The sequence below is a fragment of the Harpia harpyja genome, chromosome 1 (genome assembly GCF_026419915.1).
Source record: "Harpia harpyja isolate bHarHar1 chromosome 1, bHarHar1 primary haplotype, whole genome shotgun sequence".
Classification (NCBI taxonomy): Eukaryota; Metazoa; Chordata; class Aves; order Accipitriformes; family Accipitridae; genus Harpia; species Harpia harpyja.
The window spans coordinates 34543548-34571369 of record NC_068940.1 but is presented as its reverse complement, the minus strand read 5'-3'; the positions used below and the strand labels follow the sequence as shown (position 1 = coordinate 34571369).

General features: G+C 36.7%; 1 protein-coding gene and 1 long non-coding RNA gene across 7 annotated transcripts in view; one reads left to right on the top strand and one right to left on the bottom strand.

The window, feature by feature from the left end:
- ZNF831 (zinc finger protein 831) overlaps positions 1-27822 on the top strand; it is a 65118-nt gene that overhangs the window by 24674 nt on the left and 12622 nt on the right. For 4 of the 6 annotated variants that reach the window (XM_052786376.1, XM_052786393.1, XM_052786384.1 and 1 more), the window contains 2 exons: positions 5719-5817; positions 23377-27658. In XM_052786376.1, coding sequence (XP_052642336.1) covers positions 23381-27658 — 4278 coding nt within the window. In that variant the 5' untranslated portion in view covers positions 5719-5817; positions 23377-23380. Of the gene's footprint in view, positions 1-5718; positions 5818-13972; positions 14551-18713; positions 18866-23376; positions 27659-27822 lie in introns of those variants that run through there. The other 2 variants (XM_052786402.1, XM_052786417.1) reach the window with 2 other exon arrangements.
- The window catches only part of LOC128141560 (uncharacterized), a 56660-nt gene continuing 29960 nt past the window's right edge, over positions 1123-27822 (bottom strand). The window contains exons 2-5 of the long non-coding RNA XR_008235103.1: positions 5410-5544; positions 4161-4264; positions 3492-3580; positions 1123-3085 (exon numbers count right to left, since the gene is read on the bottom strand). This is a non-coding gene — a long non-coding RNA (uncharacterized LOC128141560). The remainder of the gene's footprint in view (positions 3086-3491; positions 3581-4160; positions 4265-5409; positions 5545-27822) is intronic.

The window sequence follows — 27822 nt, the reverse complement described above, 5'->3', positions numbered from 1 at the left end:
ACAGTCAGTGGAATATGCTGGATTACATGTGTTGTCTATGTATTCCACTCTCTATACATGATGCCTCACATATACAAGAACAGTCTTTTAGACTTCAATTTCCAGAAGTCCTCATCTATGATGAAGTAGCTTTTCTTACCTTTGCAGATACTTGTCATCACATGTGCAATTCTACTACATAACTCTCAGTGTCGTGATTTAGATAAAGCATGTACGATGTCTCAGGTAAAGGCAGACTGAGATTTCAAGACACAAAAACCTGAGAAAAATCCAGAGTTGCAAGCTTCTACTGTAGTATACTGGTGTAGACCTATGCCTTGAATGTCAGCTAAGAGCTTTTGGTACTTTAACTATGGAAATAGTGAAGTATGCCTAGGATAGCATTCATAGAATGTAATTTAGTAGGCTCTTAGCAGAAGGTGATGCATATTTCAAAAAGATTTAAAGTAGTCTCCGGTTGAAGACAGGACGGCCTCTTCGTCTTGACCATGGAATTGACTGTCTTGGAGCAGCTCTGAAAGGCAGAGTTGCAGTCAGAAACTATATATGAAAGAGATGTATAGAAGACGATAAACTTTCCATCAGATTCTACCCTGGATCTCCGTACTACCCATCCTCTATGGAATGACACACCCCAGAGAACACCTTTTTAAATTTATAGGATATTCTGACTGAATGTCACAGGATCAGTAAGCAAATTTATTTAGTATTCCACTCACACTTGAAGTCATTCCTAACAAGTAAAAAATGGAAAATTTGTGATAAGATTTTCAGAAACCTGTGGCCATCTGACTGTGAAATAATAGCATGGTATATGAACTGCTAATTGATGCTATTGCTACACTGCTGCTAAGGCACACTCATTTTTAGCTAATTGAAGCTAAGAACATCCAGGAGAGATTGCGTTTTTGTTACCTAGCATTTAATGTCTCTCCCTTCCCCAAATAACCCCCACACCTTGAAAAAAAACCCCAAACTCCACCAACATCCTCCCCCTGCCAAAAAAAAAAAAAAAAATTCAAACCCAGACATTATCTTTGCTTCAGAACATTTAGTTTAAGTTAGGGTATATTAAAAATGTGCATTTAATAGAATGATCTGGCACTATCACTGGAACAAACATTTGATTTTCAGATCCCTTTTATTTTATTGTTCTGCCATAAAAGGTTCTAAGAGGCTTAAAGCTGCACACCTTCAGAGTACTGTTGTCTCATATGCAAAAGTGGCCAAATACCTTCCTTATCAAGCATGTGATATATCTACTGCAGCTGTGAAACATATTGTCTACACTAACTAGGCTCTAATACTGTTTATATAATTTGAATGCAAATAATTCTTTTTCTTACTAGCTTTCTCCCCCATCTGACAATATACAAAATGTAAAAAATAAATGTACATGCGATCACACTCACCTGGCCATCTCATTGCCTCATCATTAGCATACTGGCTACCTTTAAGGTTAGGTCTTCCACCTGCTATCTGTGGTGTTTTGGTTTAACATATTCAAATTGCCATAGTGAAATGATATACCATATTATACAGGTGCACTTGTATTTATGTTTTGCAGCAGAGGTGTTAAACAGGTAGTACATGGCCCTTAAATGGCTTTTGGCTAGTGAATGATTTGGTTTCAATTTCAAAACTGACTCAAAATTTGTAACAAGGTATGTGCTGTATGACTTGTTAGAACCATGAATTTTTACTTTTTTTTTTTTTTTTAAATTATTCAATTTCCTTGACTTCCATAGTTCAGGGAGTTTGATTATGGCTATATAAACAGTTCCATCTTTTCCATGTCATTAGTGGCAGCAGCAGCTGCCACCGGGTGTTTGACTTACGTGCAGATACATGATGGTGTACACTTCATGGATGCAAAATGACTATGCTGTTGTCTGGGAAACAGTCTCTTAAACTCTGCATAATATGACAGTTACCAGCCAGATAATGTTTTTTCTTGCAAGCATCACAAATGTGCATGTGATCAAGTAGGCAGATGATAATCACATGTTATCACCCACAACTCATGAGCAAGCACAGCAACAGCACAATTAAAGACAAAACCACATATTTTAAAGTACTTTGAAATTGCTGATGATTTGTGTTGTTTGGAAATAATCATGCTTCTCCCCTACATCTGATCCTTGTTTAATTTTAAAGATGACAAGATTTCTTATAAAAACACCATGCTATCAAACATTTGTTGAATGCAACTTTCTAATGCAAAACTTTGAAGAACTGGCAATGACAGGTAGTGGTCATAACATATTACATGTTACATCACAAACATAACACATGGTCTTCAAACCTTGCTCCTGTATCCAAATTTATATAAAGCTCTCTGTTTCAGAAATCTTGTACTCAATCAGCTACCCTTTGGCATAGAAACTGCAACCTGGAAATAAAAGTTGAGAATTCTTTATACACAAATTACTGCATGAAAGTGGCTACTTAATCATCAGTGCTGACTTCTTAACTATCACAGAGACAATTATCAGATCAATTATAAATTAAACAGTCTTGAGACACCTCTAGCTTACATCTGTCAGTGGCTGACCACAGAGCTATGATGAAGGCAAGCCATTAAATCATTTTTGTTCAAGGTTTTGTGGGCCAGAGAAGAGGTAGATCCTGGATTTAAGTCTATTTATGCTGTCCTTAATACTGGGATTGTATTTGTCACCTCTTTGGGAGGGGAAGGATCCAGCCTCAGCAATCAAGAGCACAAGACCTCATCTCTGGGACTACAGTTCTTGGATCTTTACTAGTAACAGCAACTTAAGGCTCAGTCCCAGCCTTCTCAGCTGGGCTTGACAGCAGGAATTCCCAACTCCAACCTGAGAAGACATTCTGGTGTGTGGATGGAACTGACAATCCACAGAGAACCAGTGAAACTGAAAGTAAAAATTGCACCAGAAAATGGCCCTTCTCCTTCTGGGGATGAGGCACTCCAACAGTTTAAAAGTTTTGATATCTTATCAGGCCAGTGGTAGGTTCCTGCTTGTAGCTTCACCGAAAATACATATCTTTTCCAAGTAGTCTTCTGAGGGTTTTTAATGAGTTTATTTCATCCAACCTAAGGGATACACTATAAAAGAAAAACAAATTAAAAAAATATTAATCAAATAGAGTTTAAGATGGAAACATAATGCAAGTATCTTCTATGCAAGTAAAGCAATAGAATACTCTTCATGTACAGTTGGGACAAAAGTATTTCTTTCTAATAAGCATTTTAAACTAATAAACAGATTCCATAAAATCTTCATTGCTGTAAGAATAATAGATTTCCATTTAGGAAAAATCAAAATCAAAGGCAACAAGATGGTGTGATCAAAATTAAGTAGCAGAGTCCAGCTAAATAAAATGCCTGAATCCGCACTGTACTGTAACCACCATCTGACACTTACTACAGGCTATGGATGGTTTTTTATATACTTAACTGTGAAATATTATAGCACTTAAGGAAAATGAAAGGAATATGTGGGAAAACTTACAAACTTGGAAGTCCTGCGAAAGAACTCCACTACATTCTCTAGAACTGTCCTGATCCAAAGCCAAACACATTTCATAGGCTTGTACAATCCTGGTACATACAGAAAAAGAAAATTTGAGTAAAATTTATGCAACAACTTAGAAATGATCTAAGAATTTAGTAAGTATTACAAGAACATATGAGCGGTTAAAAATACCTTTACAGAACAGTACTTGAAGCATTGTACTTTGTGAAGAATACCAAGTTAATGTCATCACAGCCTTAACTCCTACCTGTGCATGTAGTATACCTGCAAAATCATACACTTGTTTTTCTCCATACTGTTACATCTTACTCTGTACCAAGGATGGAGAGTGCTCAGTGCACACGACAGTTCTCAGATATGGAATTTAGGCATGGAAACTCGGACTCTTCTAGGTCTTCCCCCACCCCCATTATTATTATTAATTTGTGCAGCTTCATTAGTGATGATTAGTTAGAAAGCACTTTGGGAGACAAAAGCTTTTTCATCATCATACTACCTACACTTAATGTGATGCTGAAACTAAGCTGTATACTAAGCTGTCTGCAACTTAGGTGTTTCAGCAAAAGCAATAATAAAAGGAATAAACAACATGTATAAATGAAAAAAAAAGTTAAATTCAAAGCACTGAGAAAGCATCAAACTTACCTAGTATGATTAAGCCAACTTGGATTAGTGCCATCCATCTCTTCAGGATATATATATGTTCTCTGTTATGTGTGTATAGAGTCAAAAACATTAACAGCCACAAACTGAATTAAAAATATTTTTAAAAGGAATAAATATTTGCAAAAAGTAGTTTTAACAACTTAAAACTACTAGTCTTCTCACAAAACAACCATTTGAAATGTAATTTTTTGTATTTAGTTCTTGCATAGTGTACATTAAAGCACTTTCTTACTAGCTGCCTCAGTTAATTTTTTTCTCTAAATTTGAGTAATTTAAGAACTACTTCAAGTTGCTGCACAAGTAAATAATATTTATATAATTTCTACTGCACTAAATCAATAGGATATGCATTGTTTTTCCAGCAGGTTTGTGATTAATAAGGTGGCAAAATTGGAGTTTGACCTTCTTGGTTAGTGTCAATGTATGGTTTTCATGCTCAGAAATAAGAATAGTTTTTATATACACTTGCTACTGGTGACAAATTCTGAGCATACAGCAGCTCTCTGAAATACACAGAATACTGTAAATCAGTAATTATTAGAAATCAAGGTCTATAAAAAGGTAACATGAAGAGTATAGGAGCTACAGCAGGTTTTCTAAGTAAGGAGCTCCCAAATGTACAGTGGTATAAGTATCATAGGAACAGAAAAAACAAATACTGTCTGAACAGCTGAACACTCCCCTGAGCATATGGACTCAAACAGGGACTGATGCTGCCAGATACATTAGCAATGAACACAGCAGGCAAGACAAGTTCTAAGTAAAACTATGATATTAATAAAAAAACCTCCACAAAGCTTCATTAAACACAGAACTTGGAGACAACCCAGTATCAGAAGCAACTAAAACTTATTTAATTTGGTTACTCCAAAGTCAGTGTTTGTTCCTTTTATAAATGTGTATTTCATTGTGTCACCTATATCTTAATCCTTGCTGATATACTTAAAATTAGAGGAGAATTTTCAAAACCATATGAACACTCATACAAGGGATCTGCATGGATGTAAGCAAAAGTCAACTACAATTACCTGTAAGAAAGACCCTTCTTTAGAAAAGTGATGGTGAATATTCTTTTTAGTTCAATAATTATTAATCTGATTATTTAAATAATTGTGAGGATCAAAAACATGAAAAAAATGTCTGCAGAATTAGGACTTAGGCAAACCTCAGGTGTTGAATCTCTTCTGTGATCACTCAGAAAAGACTTTCTTCAAAAAGTAATTCCTACCTCATCCGCTTGTAGGCTTTTTCTTAAGGTCTATATTGAGAGTATGGTATCTTGTCTGTTTTTCAATTACTATATTTTGTTGTTGCCTCTTTGAGAATCTAGGCAGCATGGGCATGCATTCCAAAACCTGAAATACTAAAAAATAAGTACCAGAGAATCTGTTTTCTGAAAAACATGGCTATAAATGGAGAGAAGGAGAACAACTGTTAGCCTCACTAAAACACAATTTTTGGAAGATGAACAAAATGGGATTATACCTGTCAGCTTTGTTAGTTAAATTGAGCACATCAATTTATTCTGTCTTTTCAGAAATAATACAAGAAAGCACTGAGAGCTCTGACAGTTCACAGAGACTACTTACTAAGTCAGTGGGGAATACCAGCACTGCAAAGATGGAATCTTTCACAGGTAACAATCTGGATAACAAACTCTTCTTTTTGGCAGTTGTGAATATAAGAACAAAATAAATTATGATACATATCCCAAACAACAAAGCTTGCAGAATCTAAACAGTTAAAGAAAATGTTAAGATTTTTTTTTTCAGTACTTTATTTTTGCTGCACTGATTTTCCAAGGTAAAAATGTGAAAGTACCCAGCAATTGCTTGTCCTGGAAATAACTGTCATTCCTTTTCACTTGACTTAAATCTACTTAAACATTTTCCAGGTTTTGGCACATTTCTGTACTAATATTAGAGAGGCTGTAAACATCTTGAAGGAAAAAAAATATAATTTCTGTGTTGACATCTTAATTGGCTCGTTACATATCCCAAAAGTGGAATGCCAATAAGTTTCCCACCAACTGAGAGTTTTCCTGTGAGTTTAGAGTCGGCCTATGAGCTGTGCCAGCCCCAACAGCTCCTCATTTCTGTGACTGCGCTCTCAGACTGCAGACAGTCACGTCCGTGCCCAGAGCAGTGCAAGTTCTAGTCTGAAAACCTTTTTTGTGGGTGGAGATTTGATGGACTAATTTTTAATATTCTTTAAGCTGAATTCAGGAACACAGTCTTTAGTAGTTTGGTTTAGGAAAGAAAAAGCATCTAAGGAGTCAAATTCAAGGCTAAATTAGAAGGACGTAACAAAAACATTACTCCATTTAAATGATGATAAGAATATTGCTGAGGTATCGTTGTATATCTGGCCTTATAAGGGGAAATTAGCCAGGTTTCAAAACTGACATGTTTCTGAGTAGTTTTTGTTTTCCTGTTTCCTTGAAGCTCACTGGAGGTACTTGAATATTACCAATGAATTAATTATGGTTGGCTATTTTCTTCATACATATTAAAATGCTATCTGTAGTTGATTACTTTTCAGATTTTCAGTGTTAGGAAATGTTCCCATTACAAGCTGTAATCACTAGTATTTTGTGTAGGAATAAAGAGGTAGGATATAACCTTCTTAGTACAGATGATTTTGATTAAAAAAAAAAAAGATAAAGAGATAAAGGATAAAGATAAAATGTGTGCATTTACAGTCTTAAATTGCAGTAACTAAATAGTATAATCAACATAATTAGCCAGGAAGCTATTTACATCTGACAAGTTAAGTGATGAATGACCACTAACTCAAATAAAAACTTATAATTGTGTCACAGATTCTTCAGTGGCTTTATTCAAGAAAATAAATACTTATGCCCACAGAACTCTAGTGAAGTAAGTAAGTAGTAGTATCTCAGATGTTACAAATATGAAAATGTTGAGATTTTTCTCAAAGCTCTAGGATCAGCTAAGGACTCAATCCCCCAGGAAAAAAATTAGTGGGAGTTGAGCTTTCAACTCACATGTATCTTTTTCAAGATCTCTCTTAGATGGCTTTTCCAAGACAAAAGAATGGTTCATCTTGGATTAAAATTTAAGAATCCACAGTTCCCAGTTCAGTCAATTAAGCCATATTTTCTCACTGTACCTTCTTATGTTTTTTCTTTCACTTTCAGGCATGCATGCACATAGGATGTGTGTGCAAAGGAGTCCTTGCACAGAACACATGGCTTAAAAACTTGATTTCCTGAAATAGTTTTACTAATGATTGTTAGGGTAGACAGACCATCTTTTGCCCCAAATCTCTGCAGATGCTAGAGATTTGGAAAGGTAGGTAATTATTGAAAGGGCACTGTAATTTTAATATACATTTTGTTCTAATGCTGTATTTTTAATTTAGAGCAGCCTTGAGGTGTTTATTAAATTGCTAAATACTTCAGAGACTTAGTTTTTATTCAAATGAATCCTGAAAGGATAGTTCAGTAATGGATCTTTACAAAGACAATAATTGAAATATATAACATGAGGACAGCTGTTAAGATGACTGTTTCCATAACAGCACACATCTACAGTAAGGTCCACAGTGACACAGGATACTGTTTCTATGGTAATAGAATGTCTTAGCCTCAAGGATGCACAGAAATCCATTATGAAAAGTAGGAACTAATATTTTAGATTAAAGAGACTTTGTTGTTTATACTTATCTGTGTCTAGCCACTTGTCACCTTTTTCTTACACCTAGATTGTGAACTTTTTAGTTTGGTGACTCTCTTTGGCTTGTTTTTCTAAAGAAATAGGTGAGGTCTGTCCTCTTCTCACAACTTTTTAAACTGTGGGACTGGTATGTGTCTACTGACTCAGTAGACAGAGTGCAGAAACCCAGAGTGGTGACACCACTGGTGGGAAGTCCATATGGTGAATTCAATTGCTTTCTGTTTGGCCTGCTGCTTGGCCAGGCAGCCACAACTGCAGATGCCTCCTAATTAGGAGAGATGGGACAAGCCATGCTGAGGATAGGAGGAACTGGAGATACCAGAAAGGAAGCGTAAGGGTATAGAATATGCATTTACAGTGCTTTGTAGACACTTCAAATAGGCAAGTAAATTGTAACAAATAAATTAGAAGTATTAGAAGATGGCTTAGTAACAATTTCAGCATGGTAGGAGTGTGCATACAGACACAGACAGACATGCAGATCAGCCTGTCTAGGAGTTTCAGTTTATGTCTTAAGACAACTTGAGTTATGCCCCTGCTAAGCAATATCAGTTCTTAGCAACACTGGTGCTCTCAGTTCTTTGTGCTTTTCCCATGTTCCTGTATCCTGAGTTGGCTAGACATTTGGCTGTAAAAATTATCCCAGATTATTCTTCTGGGGTCAAATTTACAAAGGATCAGCAATATGTTAGATATTGGGGTTAACACCTAGCAGATTCGCAACAGAGCCTCTGCACTTCTTTGCAGGTGCCCATCAGAAATCAAAACTAATACCACTAAAAAGCAGACTATTTTCAGTAATTTCAGCTTGTATTTTGTGCCAAGATGAAGGCATTTTGGGGCAGGTGTTTGGAAATTCTGCTTGTGCCAAATAGATGCTTATTCAGTACTGAGTAATTGGAGCTCTCTTCATTACCGCCCTATCAACTGGTACTTTAGAAGCAAAGCATGGTCAGGGAAACTTCCAATTAAAAGTTAACTGTCACATTTCATTGTGGCTATTTAAGGAATCTTTAGTAGCTTGTAACAGAAGAACAAACAGGCTAAATCTCCACAGTTTTGCATATAACTTATTAGCATGGACAGAAACCTACATTTAAATACAACAACAGATTGCCCATTCCTGTTAAGAACTCAATGACTTAAGTTAGAGTACCGCGTATAGAGTCTGAGCCTGGGTGCAGTGAGTGTTTGGATGCTGAAGACTTTTCTTAGCATGTACCCAGTATTTCAGGACAAGAAGATAACAAATGTTAATAGCTGAAAAACTGCTGATACAGTTTTGGTGTCTGCTTTTGAAAATTGGAGCCATTAATGGTGTTAATAAATTACAAAAAGTCATGGTAATCCAATTACTGCTATTTTAAAACACTAAGGTTCCTTTGTAGCTATGGAAACAAAAATGCAGACATTAATGAGCAAGGGGGGGAAAAACCTGGTGTTTCCTTGACAACAGATAAAAGCATAGCTCCATGAAACCCAAAGGAGAGAATGACAGAAATACCTTTTACCATGACATACAACTGAAATACAAGTCCAGTGTAATAACATACTTCACTCTGCCAGGAAGCTATAAGTACTCTTTTCACACAACCACATCCCATCTTTATATTGAAGTTATCCAGTAGCATGAGGCATTCTGTATGTTTCACTGATCATCTTCATGAGGGTAAGAATTAAAATGGCATGTTAAAGCCTGTGATAAGAACTGGAACGCTTTTGTGGCATGCATGGAGCAGATGAGTGTTGTATATAACATGCTGAAAGAACTTTTCAGACAACAGGTACGAGATGTAAACAATAGGTGCCAACCCTGAGATTGACCTAGTGCTTTGCAGTGTGGATGTGACTAGTGCACTCTACAGAAAGCTAACCATGGGCAGAGTGGACACTACTATTTCACACCCAGGTGCTGAAGAGCAGTTGTTCCCTAAAGTGCATCATAAATTCTGTGTACATATCTATAAAGTACCTCTTTTCCTAGTGAAAAACTGTATAAATATTAGCTAAGATTATGACACAGGAAGGGATATAAGGAGTGTGCAACTTTAACTTAATTATTATCACTGGAAATTTAGCTGGCAGCTCTCACACAATTCAAAAATATTTTTGTCAGAGGAACTCAACACTGTTCAAAGACAATAAAGTAAGAGGGGACTTGTGATGGAGGTAAATAAGAGGACACCAGTAAGATTACAGGGTTATTTTTCAGTCGATAGCATATAGCATAATAGAATATTGATATGTAAAATAATTTAATAAAATTAATAAATAGAAGAGTTGATTGGCAAATTTCCCATAGGCATTTTGGAAGAACTGAATCTTCAAAAAAAAGGTCTTCCTTCAACTCTATCCAGCTTATGGTATTAAGAGCATCCCTTCATAGTGGGAAGGAAAGTATATCAATCAGTTCAAAATCCTAAATTGTTTTGTGTCTATAGCAATAAAGAGCTGGATACTAAACTACAGGAATGTAGGGTTTTCCTTGACAACATGCTGAGAAAAAGCACAACTACATAAAAACTTACGGAGAAAATAAAATAGTTCAGTTGGCTGAATGGTGTGGAACGTGGCTTTACCTATGTGACTGGTACTGGCCTGGGGTCACAGTGATGGGAATGCTGTGTTTCTGCAGTTCTAGTTATTGATGCCTCCTTTTACTGTTTTTGACATTGATCTGAAAGTTGGTTCAAATGATCAATGACCCTGTCAAATTCTAGTCTCATTTTCCGTAAAGTACATTTAAGTTAGCGTAGCTGGTGGTTTTTAGAACATTTCTGAATACTATCAGAAGTTCTGAATTTACCTGTTTTTCTATGACAAATAAACAGATGGAAAAATTAGTATGACTATACTTTAGTTTGTGCATGTGTAAAAACCAGCTAACCTTGCTGACCTTTTGAGTTGAAGCAACTGTTCCTCTGAAAGCTACATTGCTTTTAAGTGCATCATAATTGTAATTACTCATATTTATGATGTGATATGACTGAAAATACTATAGCTCATTACTCCAACCATCTAAAAGACCTGGAAAGATCCTTCATATTCCTCCTGCAAAACATCTATTTTGTAGAAGAGGCACCATAATGTCCTCCATTTTTTAACCTTTTAACTGTTAGCAAAAGAATGACTTGAGCAAGGAGGAGTAATTGGAGCTCTCCTCATTACCACCCTATCACCTGGTACTTTAGAAACAAAGCTAGGCTCGCACATCTGCTTTTTCTCTCAGATGTCTAAGTTTTTTCTTGGGTTGTAGACTATCCTTGTGAAATAATCCATAAAACAGTCCTTCACCAGACCTGCTTATGCTGAATTAATACTAAAAACCCAAACCCAATAAAACCCCAAAGCCACCCTGTATGATGATTCAGCATTTAGAGACTTACCTAAAACACATTAAATCTAAATTTGGAAAAAAGGTCTGTGGGATTTTAATGGAAGATGGTTTGAGGCTAGCTTTTTTTTTTTCTCCCCCTTTGGGTGAGCGTCTACATGTACAGCCCTGCTGTTGGGGTGTGAAAATAACCGAAGCACTTTAAAGAAGAAATTCAATCCTTAGTGAAACACTTAGGTTGTATGCACAACCAGCTGAACCTTTTCATTTTTGTGATTGCCTTAGCATTTTCTCAGCAGCCCTCGAGTCTTTTCCCTATGGGATCCTTACTTTTGCCTTGTGTTTTTGTTTTTTTCCTTGTACTGGCTTTTCTTTGGCCACTAGACCCGTGTTTGCTTCTAATGAAGCTGTGTCTCTCCCTTTTGCTGTTCAAGCACATTTTTGTCTTTAAGGTCTTTTCTCTTGGACTTTTTTTTCGGTATAGCCTGACCAATATGTGAGGGTTACACTCCCCTTTAGGGTGGTAGTTCTTGCTGTCTCGACAAATAGATGGAAGTGCCATATGAATCTTAGTAGTTGTTATGCAGTATTGATATGAGGGTAATAGTTGGCTGTCCAATTTACTAGAATGCTTTCATTCCTCCTGCTTTGAATATTTTTTTATATTCAAATTTTTCCAGATTTTTAATACTTGCTTTAAAAGATTCTGTCAATTTACAGAGCTGTGATCTTTGGGGGGAAAAAAATCATGTTAAGTACCATGGTGGAATTGTGCCTTTGGTCAAATTAAAGTTGTGTAGGCAACCATGATTTCTGTACATTCAAACTTAAGAGTTCACATCTGTAAAAGAAATATTGCTATTTGTGATAGCCAATAGCAATATTATGTAATGATTTTTCATGGGGATTAGTCCTCAGAGGAGGATTAGGTGCATTTAGACATTCCAGATGTTATTTTATCTGCAGCAAAGTGGCCAGTACCGTGGCAGAAATTATGAACGCTTCAGTGACTTGGAAATATGACTGCTACAGAGTCACTATATATAGTTGCCCATGACATACTGAGACAAAAATGAGCAACATATACCTTTCAGAGTTACTGCTTCAGGCTATGTATTTTGCTACTACACTTTTCAAACTGGGTCAAGAAAATTGTAATTAGTATTGTTTTAAAAATATGAATGACAGTAAAAGATTCAACTCATTAATAATGCAGTGTTTAACTGGGCAAAAAGTGTCTTCATTAAGCAAACAGTACATAAAGATTAATTTAGAATTTAGAGAAAGACAAAGTAACAAAAAAGGTAAAAATCTGTCTTTTTTACTTCTGCACACACACAAAAATTACTGAATCAATTTAACCAATTTCAGTTTGCAATCTACATCATGTACAATTGCACACAGTCTGCATGAATGTAACCCTGCTGGGAGCCATATTTATTTTCCCTCTAACCACGCACTTTTTCTGTATCAGCTGAGGCCACAGACATTTCTCTGGCAAAATTTTCCTGGAGCTGACCTCAGCTCATAGTTTATACATGAAAGAAGAATTTAAGCTTCTACTGTGGCTGGTAGCCAGACCCCACTTAATACCAAGTCAGCCTGTACTTGTGTGTATGAGCAGTAATATCTCTTTGACAGTTTTACCAGATAGATACAGAACTGAAGATTGTTTTTCATTCACTATAGTGTGATTCTTTGTTAAAATTTGGGATCAGTAGTCTGAAGTCCTCAAGTTTAGTCTTGCTGGTTTTACTCACACACTGAATTCTGCTGATTTGGTCTTCAGCTCTGCATCCTCGACACTTGGAGCTCTCAGCTGCTTTCTTCACACTGCGGCCAGGAGATGGGGTGAAGAACTGCCAGGGATACTATGCACTAAATAGCAATATGGGCATCATAAAGTGTCTCCTGTCTTTCTCACCCCCCTTTGCCTATGTATCCAGTTGCCCTGCTTTTTATTGTCAGCAGAATACCAAATGCAATAGAAATCCTGTTTGATTTGGGGCTCATTTGAATATTTGAAAAAACCACACCTAAACCATTACACTCAGGAATGCATATGCCTTGTGTCCAAACACATGATTTTCAAGCTGGATGTCTTCTCTCATACATACATGAAGATATGCATTTAACAAGTGCTAGTCCCTTACTATCATGGAGCAGCCAAGTCATAAAGGTTCTTTGAAGTTTTCGAGCTCCTTTCTAAAACTGTCTTGTCTCCATTTCACTCTTTGTGGTCAAAAATATGTTTGAGAAGTATTCTCGCTTGTCTGACAAAAAACTTCCACCTGTGCCTCCCAACAACAGTGTATTCATAACCATTTATATTCACTTTCTCTTGTGCCAGCAATTATATTTTAGCTTAAATAGCGTTTTCCTCTCGTTCCCCATGATATTATAGAGAACAGCTCCTTTGCCTCACTCCTGTTGGTCTCCTTTATATCCAGTAGTTACAACAAACATTCAGTTTGACAGTCTGTTTTCTGTCCGATTTGGATCAGTAAGCCTGATGCACTCCTAGATTACTGAACAAAAATGGGCTGCCAGGATATCCCATTTTTTCTTGGCTGTGTTTTGTGGAATATTCACGGGAATAGTCATGGTCTTAGATTTCCTGCTTGGCCAGTTGTGGAGTGGCTGCTATGTCTCTTGTGCCATGCTAGTTGGTGCTACCAAGATTGGGGTACCTATTTACTATGTTCAAAGGCAGAAATACAGGTGTCCTCTGAAGACTTTTACTGTGGAAATCTGGATGCCTTTTGGAATACAAGCCCTTGCATGTTAATTAAAAAATAGCAGCAAAAATCATAACAAAATGTTCATACCATGTAAAATCAAAAACCTTCCTAAATACTTAATTTACCTTTTTTAATTTAGAGGCTGAGGAAGAAACTGGACTGGATTACATCTGTTAAGTTAAAAAAAACAACAAACAAATGTTAGAAAAAGATAAAAGAAAAAAAGTAATAATTTTTCATTTGTGCCTGATGGGCTTGTGTTTTTTTTTTAACTGTTTGCAAATCTTCAGTGTAATGGTTTGAAACCCAGTCGTGTCATTTCTTTACGCCCACACACAGAGCTGCAGTAGTGCAGACACTGTAGCAGGCAAACCATATTACCAGCATCGGCCATTAAAACTCTTCCTACACTAAGCGTGGGCTGACTTCACCCCCTCCTCTCTTTGCACACACCCCACCACCCCCTTCAATTTTCAAATGCTTAAAAAAAAGAGAAGAGAAAGACACTGAAAAAAGAAAACAGGATGCTTCTTTTGTTTCAACGCTATTCCAGAGACCTGAACCTCTCCACCTGCCTGTGAATTGGCCACCTAAAGGTTAGCAAGTGTTTTGTTATCATTTTATATAGACAGAGATATAATTAAATTCTAGATGGTAAGACAGAAATTTTAAAGTTATGATTTTTTTAATGTGATGGTTCTTTCATTTAGCAATGAGAAAGATTTTTCTCCTAAAACACAAAGCATTTTAGTACTGGCCCCACTTCTGTTTTTAAGAGGGCTTTAATTAGTATTTTTTCATCATTTAGTCCAACCTCCTAAACTTTAAACGATGGATTAGGGTTATTATTTTTCTGTTAGAGCAACCTGTTGATTACAGACTGCTGGCTGGCTGTTGTTAACTCTTTCCTAACAAGGGAAATGCACAGGAGTGAATTTGATGAAAGGACAAAAACGTAAATCCTTTGAGGTTTTTAGATTTTTTTAAGCACTAACAATCCTATTTTTTTTCATTGTGAAGCCACCAGCAGTGTTACAAAACCAACAGATGTGTTAGATATGTTTCTTTTTAGAAAGAAGTGGTGTAAATTTAAAATAAAGACATATAATAAACTAGAAAGCATTTTTTATTATTGGAGCTGAGAAAAGTAGCAGCATAAGAAGTAGAATAGGAAATATTCTGTGATACAAATTGCATAAAGAGATCAAAAGGGCCCATACAATGTTTTCTTACACACTAAAATATATTTTAGCTAACAATGTTCTTACTGATTTAAGCCTTTCAGATGTTTTCATTTATGGATATTCAAGAAAAGGAGAATCAAAAAGATAGCAAATTGTATAACAATGATCAAAACAGTTGGTGCTATTCTAGAATGAAGGAAAGGTATTACAGATCACATTCTTCTTAAAAGGTTTTAATACTGTATTCTCATACAGTGTTTACAAAAATAAAAAATAAAACAATTTTGCTTATATTATTGCACAATTGTGAAAGTAAAGTGTCAAAAATAATTGTCCTCAGGATATGGCACAAGAATTTCAAAGTTTGATCAGCATGTTTTATAGTTGCTTTATACTTTTATAACACATAAAGAAAGGCAAAAGTTCAGGAACAATGACTTCTTAATACGTAGCAAGATTTCCCAAAGTCAGAATTTGAGCAAGAAATGTTATCATTGAAAGATTATGAGGATTTCAGAATATTAGGGAATGACACATTTTCATCTTAATTCTGCAGGGGACTGAGGCTCTCAACTTTGTTAATGAGGTTATGAGCAGTCTGCACACTGCTGGTGGAACTTGCAGTCTTGTAACATCAGATACATCCCTTACGAACAAGTGAAAAGGTGAAGCCAGTACTTCTGTTATGAGACATTTCAAGGTATGAAGTCAAACTGAGAAAAGAGCAAAGGCAGAAATCGTTTTTAAGTAAAACAAGATTAACAGTCATTTCTGGGCTAATCAGGAAATCTATCAGTTCCATTTTGCTAGTTTGAATTGAGGACTAGAAAGCACCAGAATTAGGGTACACTCATAAACTTTTCCATCAATCAAGTAGTGTTTAAAGTACCTGCACAAAATTTATTTCAGACTCTATGGTTCACTATTACATTATTATACTAATATTTAAGTAGAAGTATTGTCTAGTTAATCAAGGGAGATCTTCATAAACACTGGCACCTTATGTTAGCCATAGGTGGTAGACTAGCAACTGGAAATGATAATTCCAGTATCTGTATCTTCTGTTGACAGTAAGATATTGTGTGCTGTTCTCAGTATCATTGTCCTCATAAGAAAAATCAATTGTTAACAGCCTTATAGGATACTTTCTTTTCATTTAAGTTTGTAAAGTACTTTAAAACATGTAGTTGATAGGATCTTTGAAATCTATTTCCTTATTAGTATAGGAAGCATGCTTATTGCTACTTTCACTCAATCACAACTTTGACTAAAACCCTGTAGTATCTTTGAAGGATGCAGGGTTTTAGACACCTGGGAAGGAGCCCTTTCCACAGACTCTTGGAACCTAGAAACGTATACCGATGGTACGTGGGTTTATCTCCTCAAATCCTGATTAGGACATGAATTGAGAGTGAAGTGCAATATAGCACCACATACTCCCTACTGTGTAGTACCTGGCAGTAGGCTTATCTTTATACATACTTAAAATAGATATTTTGCTGTATATTGAGACAACTGAAATTAATTGGGTTTCTCTGAGCAGGATCATGTTTTGAACTTAAATGTATTAAGTGTACAGTTCAAATTACTTCTATCCATTACAACAACCTGTTCATTAATATAAATGGGAAGAATCATAGGATGCTGTGGAGTCAGTATGATTCCAGAGTCGCTTGTTCAGGATTTAGAGATTCTAGATCAAGCTTCAGAAGATTCTGCTAAGCCCTGAAACCTGTGTGATAGTGGCAAATATGTGTGCAGTCACTTGATTTAGTTGTAACTTGCTTTATTTAATTATTGCTTCTTTTTAAGCTTCTCAGGATAAGAAGTTTGCAGTTTTAGCATTTAGAATTTGATATGCTACTGAGTGTTCTAAATAATGAATTTTAAAAGCTTATCTATGGTTTAGAGTTGTTACTAGTTCCAGCATACTGCTGGAATTATTAGTACTGTTTAAAATAAGTGTCCCTTTTAAGTAAGTTCACTTTAACTTAAAATAATAATAGTCAGTCTCAAAGTGGAATAAAATATAGTGGACTTCAGATATGTGATAAAACTGAAAAACTAATTTTGACTCGTTATGTAAAATGCCCATAATCATCTGTATGATTTAATTCATGCCAGTATTCTATTATAAGATGTGCATCTTTTTTTCTCCGTTAGTTTGTTGACTGTAGCATGCAATAATCCTCCAGAAGATCTCACTTATATGTGAGAATCCATTCCTTTAGGAAAGCATCTCCCAGTAGAGCTGAAACTAGTTGCTGCATGTAGTTTTATCCATATGGACAGAATGAGTCTGTAGATCAGAAGCATGAGTCATTGTAAAGCAGTTCACAATGTCAAGTAGTTTTCTAGATTCACTGATTTTAAGCATTTGCAGTGCCATTACCAATTACAGGGAGCATTTCAGGGTATAATAGAAACTAGAAGGATTTTAAGCAACAATACTAGGCCCCGTTAAGAGCTTTTTTGCCCCCTAACTAAATGACAGGCAAGAAAGATAGGAAGAATCAAACAGAAATATTTCTCCACCTCCAAAATTAGAGGCCTACTAAAACAGGGTCCAGAAACAAACTGAAAGCAATCCAAACAACAGGTAAAACCCTCCAAGATCAATAGCGCTGTGTAGAATGAAAATCCATTGACACCTCCAGCATTACTCTACCATCTGAATTACTAAAAGAAAGAGCTTCCACTCAAGTGGATATTGGACAATCATAATATTACAGTTTCACCACTATCCAATTTACAAGATACAGGCTGCAACTATCTGAATTGGGCAGATGCTCATTGCAGTAAGATTAGAAGCTACATCTTCCAAAATACAGTGTTCTCAAGGAATTTTTACAGGCCAGATATGCTGATTTTGTAACATTCTAGGGAATGCATATCCAGTTTGGGATTTACTTAGTCTCTAATAGCAGTGGAGGAAGTAGCCATTCCAGTCCATATTTTAAACAGGTGTTTGCATAAAGAACAGCTGTCCCCCTAACAGGACACCTTGGCTCTGCTGTCTGCTTTATCTGAGGACTCTTCATGGAGTCAAGCCACAAATGAAACCTAAAATCTTAAAATGATCTTTTCACTTCTCTTGACTGTCCCCTATCCTGTTTTCCCTGCAGCTGTTCACAAGTTTTAGGGAGGTTTGTTGAACATGTCCTAAACACTTTTAACATTCTTGAAGTATTTTCCCTCCTGTTTACTGCTTTCTGTCCTACCGCAGGGCACCATTAGGACAAGCTGGTGGACAATACCCATGCTGGCTAAGTTTAGCATTTCATATGTAGCAAGTGTCTTCTCTTCACCATTGTTTTCTTTTCCAACACATTTTAAGAGAGATCTTTTTGTAAAGTTATAAGCAAATTACCTTTAGGGGTATAAAGAAAAAAAATTCTACCATTGTGTCAGTGTATTTCACTGAATGATACAATTGACGGCAGTGTACAAAATGCCTACATTTCAAAGGCATCTGATTCTGTTTATAGGTTCCTACATGAATAATGATAAAGGATACAAAGGGATTGAAATGCTACTTCATTTTCTTCTGTTTCATCTCTTCCTGTTTTCTGAAGGTTGTTACTGTGACACCAATGTAAAAAAAAAAGAAAAAAAACAACTTCCTACTTCTAATCTGTTTCAAGTCTTTGTCCTCGTTTCTCTCTGCTTGCATCAAGTATTGACAGAAATGAGACTTCTTTTGCTGAAATGCCTGGCTCAATAAAAGGTACGTGAGCTAAAATTATTTAGACTAAAGAGGATTCTACTTCTATGTGCTCTCTGTTGTTATATTTAAGGTAGGGATCACCAAAAGCTTTTAAAAAAGGCAATGACTTCTAGTGTAATATAGCATACTATGTATGTTCAGAATGTTGAAAAGCTGCTTCTGTGTGATTACAAAAATAAACTAATTCTGTCATGTCTACAGATTATACCTGTAGACCAGGCCAGGGGATTGAGTACTGCATCTGCTTAGAGACTATGAAGATCCTCTCAATGGTGTGTCAAAAAATTATATGTAAGTGGAGGAAATAAGCAGTTACATGTTTGTTTAATGTTTTTATTAATAGTGATGGGCAATTGACAGTGCATTCACATGTGCCATGCAGAAGACAAAAATCTTTAGGTTGTATAATCCAAGATTATTATAACAGTGCTGATAAAATGAAGCAAGTTTTATAAAATCTATTTGGAATTCAGAAAAAAATTATATAGAAAAGAGGAACACATTGGATTTAAAATGAGTTTTTTATACCACTCCCCTCTTATTAAAATACTTTATACTTATATACAGAATAAGACAGTTTCTGCTACGCTGATTTGTCATCTGAAACTACTCCACTTTTTGACTTTTCAGTGTTCCACAGTCCTACCTATGGTGTGTACCTGAAGGTATAATTCAAACTAGGAACAAAATAATTGTATTCAAACAGAATCTTATTGACCAGATTTGATAGCTTAAGAAACTAATTTAGAAAATTTTGGACTGGCCAAATTCTGCTTTTGGTTTTGTTTATTGGAATTTTTTTCTTTTCTAATTAGGATCAAGTTTTTATACTAGTAGTTCGATGCCACAAGTTATAAATTGAGCTCAGAACATCACATAGATGCTCAGTAAGAGAGCCTGGGGGATAATCAACAAAGGAACTTTTTCTACTTTAAGCAAGGACTACGCAGAATTAGCCGTGGGGTAGAATTAGTTTGAGATAAGCTATTTTTGTCAATGTACAAAGAAATACAGTGGCTTGTTTTCTATATAAATGACAGATGTGAAAATTATGATCGTATTCGCCACAGTAGAATACAAGCCACAGAAGTTTCACTTAGGAAGAAAGTATCTTTTTTTTTGCTGTGAAAAGCAGCAAACTACCACAGCTGGTAGAAATCTATTATTAAACTCTTACAAGTAATGACATTGTGTATCACCATTTAGTTTAATTGTTCAGTATTAGTTAAAATTTTCCTTTAAATTTTCTGTAATCAGTTACATATTTTCTTTGTAGAACATTACAGAGCACTGAAATGATTCTCAGGACTACATTGTATTTTGGGCCCCAGAAACTTAACAGAATAAGTGAAATTACACAGAGAGTCTGGTACTTTGGAACTACAGGTTTCATATTAAAAACATCTGCCCACCACAAGTCCTACTAACTTACAGGCTGGCCTTGAAGGGCCCATCAACTATGCGTGCACATGAGGATATTCAAAGAGAGAACATAGTTTGTGACACTGGAGCAGGCTTATCGGGGTGGAAATGTAAATTCCACATTTCCACTCTCCTCTCCAGGGGAAGGAGGGGAGCATAGATACTTACGGCTTGTTTCATCTGATGTGGTACTTGTTAGATGTTGTAGCTACATGGAATTCAGACTTCACCTTTCTTCTTTGAGTCTTGTCTCTGCAGCATATTTTTTTCCCTCAACTTTTCTTTATTTTCACATCTTTGGAAAAACTATTGCATGCTTAGTTTATGAGTATCATTGGCTCATGTCTTATCACTTGCTGCTGTTTTTATTGTGTGCTGTGTTTAAATTGCTATAAAGATGACTGTATAGCTTAAGAACCATCTTAAATGGACTTGAAATGTCTATGACCTCACTTTGCAAATTAGAGAAATCCACTTTTATCCCATAGTGTTAACCACACTGCAGAATATGGATAATAACTTAATTCCTTTAACGAGCCACATTCTTTTAACATTATTTCATCAATAGAGTCAATACCTGTATTACAAAGCCACTTCAGTGATTGTTCCATTTAGAAATCTCTGAAGCGGACAAGAAAAGTCCATGCTTGATAACTGAGTTTGATTTATAAATTTCATGAGAAAGGAGAAAAGGCAAAATCTAACACATTGCAGTGCACAGATCAGTTCATTTTACAGGTTGTTTTCCAGGATTTTTGTTACACTAAAATCTTTGGGTGAAGACAAAGAATCCCATCAGGCACTGATACCTTTCCCATAAATGGTCTAACCCTGAGCCCACTGCAGTTGGTAGCAAGCTTCTCAGTTACTTAGTGGCTCATCAGCAGTTTTGTTGATGCATGTAATGCATGCAGAGAAGCTAATGGCCTTGCTTGTGACCAGAAGGAAATCAGAGAACACATCCCAGAGACTGCATTGCTGTTTTCTCCTCCACTTTTCCAATTCTTGCAATAAGCAAAGATCAAAGAGAAACTGGAAGAAGCCTTGGCTGTGAAACCTAAGTTGCCAGCCAGCAAAAGAACTTCCACAAGTGGTGCAGAGTGAGGAGCACGGAGTAATAGCTACTGGGTTCTTGGTACATTAGTTCTCCGTTGCTCAAGGAGACAAGTATTTACAGTTGCATTATGAGCTACACATAGGGATGAAATAATCAGTCGGATTAAAGGCAATATCCTAATATGCAAAACCTTTTCCTTTGCAGAAGACTAATAAACAAGAGGGTTGCTTTATCTTTCAGTTTCAATGGTGCATACATTTAATATGAAAACTACCTGAATTCCTAGTCTATTTATTAAGATGCTAATTACATTTATTATGGAGCATATAACTCATTGACCTTAACCTGTTCCATTTGATCATTAATAGAAAGTTATTTTCCCATTTTTTCGTGTGATGTGAGTGAGACGCTATCATTTTCAGCTGTGAAGTAACAGAACTTCTCTTGGATCTCCATCCAACTTTCTATCAATTTACAAGTTTTATTAATTGTTCTAATAGTAACAGAGGAATACTCAAAACCAATTACATTGAGTTTGCCATTCCTCCTTTACGTGAATTATTTGCAAAATTCTCAGTAACTACATGCAACAGAGATTTTGCTTTGAATAACGGTAACATAGTGTGTGTGTCATATGGAACCAGTCCAAATATCAAACATTTTTGAGTAATTTTTTTTTACTGTTTCCCAGTAATGATTACCTATTAAAATGATCCAAGGAAGGTACAGAAACACCACTACAGATTATGCAGTAAGGCAACAAACTGCAGATTTCACAGTTAGCCACTGACTATGTTATTTCAAATGGGATTTTTATGACTGTTTGCACAAGAACAGCCTATTATTCATAACAGCCAATGGATACAGAGCTGTGAGTATAGCTGAATAAGAATTTGAATAAACATTTACAGACCACCTTCTAATTTTCACCCAAACTATAATTACAAGAGGTTATGCTGATGCCTCTATCAGCTCTTCCAAAGATAATTTTCAACTAGTTTATTTTGATAGTTTCCTAGTTTGTTTCTAAGAAAGAAAAAAGACAAGACTAATTTTTGTTAAAATAAGAAGTAGTCTGGACCAGCACCAACCCGGAATATATTTGGACAGATTTCATAAGAATAGGCTTACTTTTTCCAAAAACCTGTGTCTACAAAATGTTTTCATCTGGCATTGAAAGCATCTGAAATTAAGCAGTATACCATAATATTGCCCTTAATTAGACAAAATTAATTTGGGCTACATGAAAGACAGCTTTAATTTATCCCACTACTTTCCTATGATACCATCTTTTCTACTTTGTACATATTTATGTAAATCTCACTTGTAAAACACGACATCAGTTTCATTTTGTTCACCTATTTTCATTTTGCATCACTTGTTGCAATTTATTTAGCCTTAGCTCACTTAAATTGGGTAAACACAGATAATACGCAGCCATGTTTAATGTCCTGTGTTTGGAGCAGGTTGCCTAAAGAAGCTGTGCAGTTTTTATCCTCAGAAGTTTTCAAAACCAGACTGGATAACATCCTGAGCAACCTCATCTGACCTCAGTGCTAACTCTGCTTTGAGCAGGTGTTTGGACTAGAGACCTCCTGAGGTCCCTTCTAACCTTATTTGTTCTGTGTTTCTATATAACATTTATTAATGTAAATTCTTAAATTTAAAAAAAATGGTACAAATATGTAATGGCAATATGGTTCCAGAAAATCACAATTGTATTATTTCTGGGGTGCTGAGAGCCTCCATTTGCAAATCTGATACTCAGATTTATTTCTAATACTTTGGGTACTTATTGTAGGTTTTAAGTGCAATGTTCAATGTTCTTTACGCTGTACCGAACTTTTAATTCCTAGCTAAGAAATGAAAGATTAATCAGTTTAATTGGAAAATGAAGTAATTATTGTCTGTATAATGCTTGTATATAAGATTTGTGATATTCTTAATTGCCAACTTTCCCAGTCCAGCAGATGAAAGTGTTTTATTTTGCTATCTGAAGACTCCTACTTGTTTTGTTTCCCCTCCCTTACAGATACATGAGCATATGGCAGATAACCTTTGAAATGGAGGCACAGAAGCAGCCTGGTTTTACAGTTGCAGTAGCAGATCGACCAGTTTCAACCTCTTCTCTTCAGCCTGCACAGGGTTCTTCAGATCTCAGCCAAGGCAGTGTGATTCCTCAACAGGAACAAGCACTGTCCCAACCTGTGTATCTAAAAGCCCTTACCATACCACTGTATCAGCCTGTCCAGGCAGGATGCTTTCAGCCAAACCGTCAGTTAGTGACTGGCAGGAGCTGTGTAAATCTAGACAGCAGTAACATACCTCTAATCCTGAATCCACTTGTTGCTTCAGAAGGCACAGATCAGCCTCAGTCAGTTTTTCAGAAACAACTTGGACAAACTCTAACATTGAACATAGTGAGCACTTTACCAGTTTTATCATCACCAAATTCTTGTGTAAATGCATCTATTGGAAGCCCAGGAAAATCAAAAAAAGCTGGGAAATATATCTGCAAACACTGTGGACGAGACTGTTTGAAGCCAAGTGTCCTTGAGAAACATATTCGCTCTCACACAGGAGAGAGGCCCTTTCCATGCACCACTTGTGGTATTGCATTTAAAACTCAAAGCAATTTGTATAAACACAGAAGAACTCAAACACATGTCAACAATACCAGACTGCCCTCAGACTCTGACAACAGTGGTATATTGGAGCAAAATGAGAAATCAACAGAGAGCATCACCTCACGTCAAGGCAGCAAGCTACTTAGTAGCACCGGTGAAGATGAGCGGATACAGATGAAACAAATGAGTTCAGAGACCAGTGCTGCCACAGACACTAAGAAACTTCTTAATGACCTTTCGCTGCCAGCAACAAACAGTTCATCATTTGCTTCAGAAAATCATGAAACAACGAATCAGTCCTTTAGTTCAAAGGCTAATCAGTGGGTTCCTGAAAGAGAACCTCAAAGTTTATCATCTCTAGGAGCTCTGCCAAATGGTCAGTGCCAGAGAAAGAAGATACAGGAGCAAAGAACTCCAACTGCCAATAAGCATATTCAGTTGCAAAGGCAGCAAGCAACCTCTTCAGAAAAACAGTGGGATTACAAGCCATTTGACTGCAAGCTAAAGAAGTGTGAGAGCACTGACTCAGGGTATCTGTCACGCTCTGATAGTACAGAACAACAGATGGCATCATCCAGCCCGTTGCATAGTCTCTATGAACACAGCACAGAACTGGAAAACGAAACTGCTTTCAGCAGCTTAAGGTGTACCTCCACAAGCAGTGCAAAGCTAGATGCAGCTGAGAAAGCTACAGCCTTGATGTTAGAGAAAAAAAGGCTGGAAGAACACATTTCAAAACTTATTTCTCATAACAAAAGTGTGGTGGATGATACCCACTTAGACAACTTTAGGCCCAGAAAAACTGTCCTTTCAAAGCAGGGAAGCATTGATCTGCCAATGCCTTATACATACAAAGACTCTTTCCATTTTGACATCAGAACTTGTGACGTAAATAGGAAAAAGAATCTTTCCCTTTGCTCGGCAAAATCTACCTTTGCACCCCTAGAAAAATGCAAGCCAATGTTTTTTCATTCAGTTCCCACCCAGTTCTCCACAACGATAGATACTGTGCCTGTTACACGGAGCAACTCCTTGCCGTTTGTGGAGGGCACAAGAATGGTACATGACAAAGCAGGTTGCTCAAAGCCACTTTCTCTTACTAAGCAGTCTGTAAATACAGGCACTGCTAGTTTGCTGCCTAGCAACAATCTTGCTGCAGATTCAGTGGATTTTCCTAATAGCCATCCCCGAGCTCTAGTCAGACAAACAGCAGTGGATGATTTGCCACTAAGTAATGTGGTTGATCATACTCCTCCATCAGAGGAGTTGCAAGGGACTAAAAAGCTTGGGGCTGGCGAAGTAATCAGTGCTAAAAATAAGAAACACAATCAAAGGAAGTTAAAGATGTTCTCTCAAGAAAAGTGGCAAATGTATGGAGATGAAACATTTAAGAAAATCTACCAAAAAATGAAAAGCAGTCAAAATGCCAAGAAAATTAAACAAAGGGGAAATAAGATTACAGATATTACAAGCTTCACTCCTAATTCAAAGGAATCAGTCAGCAGTACTGAAATTACTGAGGAAAGAGATGGCAGGCGCTCTGTAAGTGACAGTCTTTCCTCCCTTGTGACAACAGGTTTAAACACTGGTAAATCAGAAACCTGTACTAATGGTAATCATATTCCACAGAATGTGTCCTCTGAGGAAACTGCAGACAGTGTAACCTACCTAATGGAGACATCACATTCAGTAAATGCTAGCGCACATACTGTAATGAGCAAAACTTCCCAAGACCTCAGTGGGAGTGACACAGACAAATACACAGCTGGCAACAGCACATTACTAGCTCCAAGCAGTTGTGAGTCCAGGCTTCAAAATACTCAGTGTCAGCTGAACACTAACAGAAGGAATGATGACTGCTTGCCAGTACAGAGTAGCAAATGGGAAAACCCAAGCCTTGGGAAAGAATCTAGTACATTTGAATCAGATTGTAAAAGCACTTCAAACAGTTATGGAAACCATAGCAGGAATAAAGAAACTGGCCAGCATGCCCTGACACCCCCATGGGTCCATTGCAACAACAGCAGAGAAGCCGCAGGGAAATCCCAGAATTCACCGTCAGAAAGAAAAAAGCTGAAATTTGAAGTGGAGAAGACACAAAACATTATTTCAAAGTCCTGCCCTAGTCCCAGTAGTGAAAACAATGCAGTGAATGAAGCAGAGAAAGTCTGTTGTGCTAGCACTCGATGTCTTTCCACAGCACCAGTGAAATTCTCCAGTAAAGCAGAGGAGCAAAAATTAAGCGCAGGAATTAATGAATGCACTGGAGGTACTGAGAATGTGGAATATACGAAAACAATCAAACTCCCCACAAAAGCTCTTAATTATAGTGATGTTAACCTTCTTTCACATTCAGCAGGTATCTCAAAAGCTTCATTTGTGGGAGTTTTAGGGCCTGAATTAAGGGGAAGTGATTGCAACTCTTTTGCCTTGCACAACACAACAGATAAGGATGTCAAAACATGTCTTGTGAAAACAGGAGCAAAAGTAGCACTTTTCAGTGACAATGCTGTTGATGTGTCTTCTAAAATTCATCATCTGCAATCTAGTCATTTAACTCCAGTCCCACAACAAAATGCCTTTTCTCCAAAATATATCCTTAAATTGCCGCAAGACAAGAGAGCCTCAGATTTGTCGCTTTTTCTTGGATCAGAACAGAAGATTACACCTTGCACATCTGTGACAGACAACTTAACTACCCCCCCCTGCTCTTCCAACAGTGGATCACTCAGTTCTCATTCTAATGATGTATTTTGGTCCCCTTTAAAATTTGAAGTGAGACAAAAGGCCAGCAAAGGAGAGCTACGATGGAACGTACATGCAAACTGGAAAACTCCAGTATTTTGTTCACCAGTCAATTCAGAAACAACAAATACCTTAACCACAGCAGATAACACCTTTTATAACCAAAACTTCAGGCAGCACGATATTGTAAGAGATGCTTGGAAAAACAAACAGAACAAAAATAAATTAAATTATCAAAGGCAAACAGAAGAGAAGTGGATGAGCATAACTGCTTCCTCTACACAGACCCCAAAGAAGAAAATATGCTTTACTTCTATGTATACAAGTGGTTTTTTCATATCAGCTGACATCAAAGAAGAGAGAAAGGTTTTACATCATCTTTGCTCAGGAAGTGACTCTTTGACAATGACATCAGCTTCTAGCAAGGGTGCAGAGCCAACAGTCGTGGGATGGGACAGAGGTGGAAGTCCATGCACTCTTAAGGACATTTCACCAGCACTGCAGGATATGCAGCATTCTCAGAGCTCAACAGACAACCCCACTTATTTTTGCCATTCTTTTGGCACATTTTATTGCCACACTCTCACCACTCACTGTAGAGAATTCCCAGTGCTACCCCACAATAATCTGTCTTGCTACTCTGGAAGTTTAACAGTATCAAGCATGAAGAGCACCTTCCCATCACTAAATGCTGAACCTCGATTGACTTGGTGTTGTTTAACAAGAAGCCTTCCTCTGCCTGCTGAGCAGAAGGGGAATGCAGACTCTGCTTATTCCTCCATGCATACCTGTGGCAAGGAATTTAGCAATGAATGCACACTGTCAGAATACGATATTTCCATTTTCAAAATGAAAAATATTAGCAAGACTGTGGCATATGGCTTAACAAACAGTTTAAAAACATTGGTTTCATCCTTTTCTAAAGGACAACAGATGCAGGAGGTAATATTAATAATCCTATTTCCTTTCTGAAGAGCGTGTAACTGGCTGGCACCCCCCCCCCCATTAGAAGAGTAAAAGAATTATCAAAAGTATATTTATGGACATTTACAGGCATTTGTACAGATTCGTACAAATTACAGAATTTACAATTTATGTTTTTATAA